We start from the raw sequence: 7,500 nt of genomic DNA, 5'->3' as shown, positions 1-7,500 counted from the left end.
TTTCAAACCACTTCACCACAGTTCTGTAATGTTTTATCTGTTCTTTCAGTTTGTAACATTTTGCCCTCACTGTGTGTCTCTCCCTCCATGTCCCATCATGCGTTGCGATCTGCTGGTTGCCAGGGTAACTTCGGCGAGGTGTTCATCGGGACGCTACAGCGCGACAAAACACCGGTGGCTGTTAAAACGTGTAAAGAAGATTTACCTCCAGAGCTGAAGATCAGGTTCCTGTCTGAGGCCAGGTCAGCATCGATCAATACAGACATCAATACACTGATCAATATATACATCAACACATCGATCAATGCAGACATCAATACACTGATCAATATATACATCAATACATCGATCAATATATACATCAATACATCGATCAATATATACATCAATATATACATCAATACAGCGATCAATATATACATCAATACACTGATCAATATATACATCAACACATCGATCAATGCAGACATCAATACACTGATCAATATATACATCAACACATCGATCAATACATCGATCAATATATACATCAATACATCGATCAATATATACATCAATACACTGATCAATATATACATCAACACATCGATCAATGCAGACATCAATACACTGATCAATATATACATCAACACATCGATCAATACATCGATCAATATATACATCAATACATCGATCAATATATACATCAATACACTGATCAATATATACATCAACACATCGATCAATACAGACATCAATACACTGATCAATATATACATCAACACATCGATCAATGCAGACATCAATACACTGATCAATATATACATCAACACATCGATCAATACAGACATCAATACACTGATCAATATATACATCAACACATCGATCAATACAGACATCAATACACTGATCAATATATACATCAACACATCGATCAATGCAGACATCAATACACTGATCAATATATACATCAACACATCGATCAATGCAGACATCAATACACTGATCAATATATACATCAACACATCGATCAATACAGACATCAATACACTGATCAATATATACATCAACACATCGATCAATGCAGACATCAATACACTGATCAATATATACATCAACACATCGATCAATACAGACATCAATACACTGATCAATATATACATCAACACATCGATCAATACAGACATCAATACATCGATCAATATATACATCAACACATCGATCAATACAGACATCAATACACTGATCAATATATACATCAACACATCGATCAATGCAGACATCAATACACTGATCAATATATACATCAACACATCGATCAATACATCGATCAATATATACATCAACACATCGATCAATACAGACATCAATACACTGATCAATATATACATCAACACATCGATCAATACAGACATCAATACACTGATCAATATATACATCAACACATCGATCAATACAGACATCAATACACTGATCAATATATACATCAACACATCGATCAATACAGACATCAATACACTGATCAATATATACATCAATACATCGATCAATATATACATCAACACATCGATCAATACAGACATCAATACACTGATCAATATATACATCAACACATCGATCAATACATCGATCAATATATACATCAATACATCGATCAATACATCGATCAATATATACATCAATACATCGACCAATACATCGATCAATATATACATCAATACACCGACCAATATATACACCAATACATCGATCAATATATACATCAATACATCGACCAATATATACATCAATACATCGATCAATATATACATCAATACATCGACCAATATATACATCAATACATCGATCAATATATACATCAATACATCGATCAATATATACATCAATACATCGACCAATATATACATCAATATATACATCAATATATACATCAATATATACATCAATACACTGATCAATATATACATCAATACATTGATCAATATATACATCAATATATACATCAATACATCGATCAACATATACATCGATCAATATATACATCAATATATACATCAATACATCGATCAATATATACATCAATACACTGATCAATATATACATCAATACATCGATTAACATATACATCGATCAATATATACATCAATACATCGACCAATATATACATCAATACATCGATCAATATATACCTCAATACATCGATCAACATATACATCGATCAATATATACATCAATACATCGATCAATATATACATCAATATATACATCAATACATCGATCAATATATACATCAATATATACATCAATACATCGATCAATATATACATCAATATATACATCAATACATCGATCAATATATACATCAATACATCGATCAATATATACATCAATATATACATCAATACATCGATCAATATATACATCAATATATAAATCAATACATCGATCAATATATACATCAATACACTGATCAATATATACATCAATACATCGATCAACATATACATCGATCAATATATACATCAATACATCGATCAATATATACATCAATACATCGATCAATATATACATCAATATATCGATCAACATATACATCAATACATCGATCAACATATACATCAATACATCGATCAATATATACATCAATCAATATATACATCAATACATCGATCAATATATACATCAATACATCGATCAACATATACATCGATCAATATATACATCAATATCTACATCAATACATCGATCAATATATACATCAATACATCGATCAATATATACATCGATCAATATATACATCAATATATACATCAATATATACATCAATACATCGATCAATATATACATCAATACATCGATCAATATATACATCAATACATCGATCAATATATACATCAATACATCGATCAATATATACATCAATACATCGATCAATATATACATCAATACATCGATCAATATATACATCAATACATCGATCAATATATACATCAATACATCGATCAATATATACATCAATACATCGATCAATATATACATCAATACATCGATCAATATATACATCAATACATCCATCAATATATACATCAATATATACATCAATATATACATCAATATATACATCAATACATCGATCAATATATACATCAATACATCGATCAATATATACATCAATACATCGATCAATATATACATCAATACATCGATCAACATATACATCAATACACCGATCAACATATACATCAATACACCGATCAATATATACATCAATACATCGATCAATACATCCATCGATGCAAGCTCATTAAAGCACAATGGGAAAGAAAATCTAAACTTGTGTGATTGGCCGGTGTCTGACGCTGCCTCCGTGTGATTGGCCGGTGTCTGACGCTGCCTCCGTGTGATTGGCCGGTGTCTGACGCTGCCTCCGTGTGATTGGCCGGTGTCTGACGCTGCCTCCGTGTGATTGGCCGGTGTCTGACGCTGCCTCCGTGTGATTGGCCGGTGTCTGACGCTGCCTCCGTGTGATTGGCCGGTGTCTGACGCTGCCTCCGTGTGATTGGCCGGTGTCTGACGCTGCCTCCGTGTGATTGGCCGGTGTCTGACGCTGCCTCCGTGTGATTGGCCGGTGTCTGACGCTGCCTCCGTGTGATTGGCCGGTGTCTGACGCTGCCTCCGTGTGATTGGCCGCAGGATCCTGAAGCAGTACGACCACCCGAACATCGTGAAGCTGATTGGTGTTTGTACGCAGCGGCAGCCGATCTACATCGTTATGGAGCTGGTTCCTGGTGGGTGGAGCTTATTCACTGCTGTTGTTGTTTCCTCTGTTGTTGTTTATTGGTCAGAGTCTAAACGCTGACCCTCCACTCAGGTGGAGACTTCCTGTCCTTTCTGAGGAAGAAGAAGAAGGACGAGCTGAAGACGAAGCAGCTCGTTCGCTTCTCTGTCGATGCTGCTGCCGGTATGGCGTACCTGGAGAGTAAGAACTGTATCCACAGGTACGTCTTTAACACCTGTTCCTCGAACAACCACAGGTACGTCTTTAACACCTGTTCCTCTGTAGCAAACAGACAGTGAACACAGCGGCTCTCAGATCAGCTGTAACACACTTCAGTCTTTTTGTTCCATGATGACAAGTTTCCAAAAAATGTCTCTAATCTGATTCTGTTAGTTCTTAGAACACATCCATAGTTTAAACTACTACGATAACCTGTCTGTCCGCCTGTCTGTCTGTCCGCCTGTCCGTCTGTCCGCCTGTCTGTCTGTCCGCTTGTCTGTCTGTCTGTCCACCTGTCTGTCTGTCCGCTTGTCTGTCTGTCTGTCTGTCTGTCTGTCCACCTGTCTGTCTGTCCGTCAGGGACCTGGCAGCGAGGAACTGTCTGGTGGGAGAGGGCAGTGTGTTGAAGATCAGTGACTTTGGGATGAGTCGTCAGGAGGACGATGGTATTTATTCTTCATCTGGACTCAAACAGATTCCCATCAAATGGACGGCGCCAGAGGCCCTGAACTACGGTAACACCTGTCTCACACCTGTCTCACACCTGACTATAACATAATGTTGACATTCAAATTATTTAAATTTCAAATTATTAGAGATGCAGCTGCGGAAAACAAACACGGTGAAATCCAAACGTTTTGGGATTTGTTGTGGTTAAATTGTCTGTAATTTATGCGCACAAATGATTCCTGTTCGACACAACTGCTCTGTGATTTGTCGCTGATGTGTCCTGCTATTTGATTGGCTGTTGCAGGTCGTTACAGCTCTGACAGTGACGTGTGGAGTTATGGGATCCTGCTGTGGGAGACTTTCAGTCTGGGGGTGTGTCCTTATCCTGGGATGACCAATCAGCAGGCCCGAGAGCAGGTGGAGAAAGGTAAACACAGAGAGTGAAGAAGAAGAGCTGTAAACGACTCCTCTGGTTGTATAGAAGTCTATAGAAAATGACTCTACTTCTCTCTTGATTTATTACCTCAGTAAACATTGTAAACATGAGTTTATGTCTCAATCTCTAGTTTCAAGTCTTCTTCAATACAGCATGATGTTCATTTAGTACATTATGGTCCATTTAGAGTCACACAGACCATAAAGCAGGGGATGCTTTAGGGCGGGGCTACTGTGATTGACAGGTCGCTACCAGAGACGTATACGGCGTCTCTACGTCACTCCTCAGTCCATATATGGTCACTTCCTGTTCACTGGTTGAGAAAAAACAAGATGGCGAACTCGAGGCTTCAAAACTAACGAGTGACGTCACTACAGCTCCGTCCACTTCTTATAAACAGTTGGTGGTGTAAACCTCTTGAGATGAACTCGTTTTCAAGTATTTATTATAAAATGTAGAAATAAAACCGGTTCCTTTAGAACCCTGAACGGCCGCTTCTAACGATCAATCAAAATGATTCAATCAATCGATTTGTAAATTGTTAGAAAAATAATTACCAGTTAAGTCCGTGATCAATTATATACGTATACACTTATATATTTCTGTGGCGTCGTCTTTTTTTCTAATGACATCACATGTCTCTCTCCTCCCGGTTGCTAGGTTACAGGATGTCCTGTCCTCAGAGTTGCCCTGACGACATGTACAAAGTGATGCAGCGCTGCTGGCAGTACAACCCTGAGGAGAGACCCAAGTTCTCCGATCTGCAGCACGACCTCGCCGCCATCAAGAAGAAGTGACGACATCATCACACGACCTCGCGCCATCAAGAAGAAGTGACGACATCATCACACGACCTCGCGCCATCAAGAAGAAGTGACGACATCATCACACGACCTCGCCGCCATCAAGAAGAAGTGACGACATCATCACACGACCTCGCGCCATCAAGAAGAAGTGACGACATCATCACACGACCTCGCGCCATCAAGAAGAAGTGACGACATCATCACACGACCTCGCCGCCATCAAGAAGAAGTGACGACATCATCACACGACCTCGCGCCATCAAGAAGAAGTGACGACATCATCACACGACCTCGCGCCATCAAGAAGTGACGACATCATCACACGACCTCGCGCCATCAAGAAGAAGTGACGACATCATCACACGACCTCGCCGCCATCAAGGAGTGATGACATCATCACAACCTCAATGCCATAAAGTAGTGATGACATCATAACATAACCTCAATGCCATAAAGAAGTGATGACATCATCACACGACCTCGCTGCCATCAAGAACAGGTGATGACATCAGAGACAGTAGAGTGTCGTCAGCAAAGAAGTTATTTTTTGTGTGGAGGAGGGCGTGGTCATCAAGTGGGCATGACTATTACGTGGGCGTGTGTTTTGGTAAAAACAGAAACGGTTGAGCTGTTTGAGTAACGACACAAACATTTAAAAACACAAATGAAACATTTAGCTGCTGATGTTTGAACTTGTTAAACTACAGAGAAAACACTACTAACGTTAGCATGGGTGTAGCTAGCTATGTTAGCATCTGTAAACGCATTAGAAATTCTCAGTTGACCGAAAACTTTAAAAAACCTGTTGGTCAAACAGGAAGTCGCATGCAGAAGTTAAGCCTGTTGAAATGGAGCTAACAGCTTAGCATGTACTGTAGCAAGGGTTGTTAGCATGTTGGCACGTTGTTAGCATGTTGCAACATGTTCTGATTACGTTTTTATTCTGTGTGCATCCACAGTTATTAACAGTGTAGTATCAGATTGTAAGACAAAAAAAACATTGGCTACTTTACAAAAATGTATAAATGTACATTTGATTAGCACGCGAGCAGTAATGCTAGCTAGGCGATCGTGTTCCCAGACGACTCGTCTCTTTCCTCAGACGTCTTCTTCTCTCTCGTCTTCCTGAGCTCAACAATCAACAACAAATCCATTCAGATCAGACGGGAAGTAAAATAACTTATAAACTAAATGAAACTCTAAAAACGTTTGTTGATGAAACTAGACGTCGTGTTTCATTCGTCTGATAGAAACCAGATTAATGGTCTTTATTTGTGTGAATAAATCACATCGATTAATCGTTTCTTATTTTGAAAAACCACTTGTTTCCTGTCAGTTTGAAAACGTTCTGGCGCTTGTGTGAAAACACAAAATACACTAAAATAAGTAACGATCCAAGTGCGTCAGACTTTAAGCCACGCCCCCTTCCACTACAGCACGAACACTAAAAACGTTTCCACTGCTGAGGACACAACGGTTAGTTTCTGTTCTTATTTATTATGATTTTAACGTTTCTCAGATTCTCTGACGGTTCAACTGTCAAAAATACTAAAATAACAAACTGACTTGAATCTGAGGAAGAACTGACCTTTATTTTGGAAAAATAAAACAGCTGTCTATCATCACGCAGACCACGCCCACTCCGACCAATTTTTATTTATTTTTTATAGGAAATGTTTTTGACCAATCAGTGATTGAAAGTATTTTGGTGACGGCTGAAAAAAAATCTCTAAAATGTAAAAAACAAAAATGTTTTATTATTATTATTATTATTGTTTCTAAACCAAAGTACAAAACATTTGTCTGAAATGCAGCTCCAAAACTATATATAT

General features: G+C 38.0%; 1 protein-coding gene across 2 annotated transcripts in view; it reads left to right on the top strand.

Annotated features, from left to right (window-relative positions):
• Positions 1-5,678, top strand: part of fer (fer (fps/fes related) tyrosine kinase) — a 14,445-nt gene extending 8,767 nt beyond the window's left edge. For both annotated transcript variants that reach the window (XM_079289178.1, XM_079289177.1), the window contains exons 15-20: positions 124-242; positions 3,673-3,767; positions 3,851-3,977; positions 4,337-4,491; positions 4,731-4,853; positions 5,523-5,678. In XM_079289178.1, coding sequence (XP_079145304.1) covers positions 124-242; positions 3,673-3,767; positions 3,851-3,977; positions 4,337-4,491; positions 4,731-4,853; positions 5,523-5,659 — 756 coding nt within the window. In that variant the 3' untranslated portion in view covers positions 5,660-5,678. The remainder of the gene's footprint in view (positions 1-123; positions 243-3,672; positions 3,768-3,850; positions 3,978-4,336; positions 4,492-4,730; positions 4,854-5,522) is intronic.
• The last annotated feature ends 1,822 nt before the right edge of the window (positions 5,679-7,500 follow it).

The sequence above is a fragment of the Melanostigma gelatinosum genome (genome assembly GCF_949748355.1).
Source record: "Melanostigma gelatinosum genome assembly, chromosome: 18".
Classification (NCBI taxonomy): domain Eukaryota; kingdom Metazoa; phylum Chordata; class Actinopteri; order Perciformes; family Zoarcidae; genus Melanostigma; species Melanostigma gelatinosum.
This window is presented reverse-complemented; position numbering and strand designations above follow the sequence as displayed.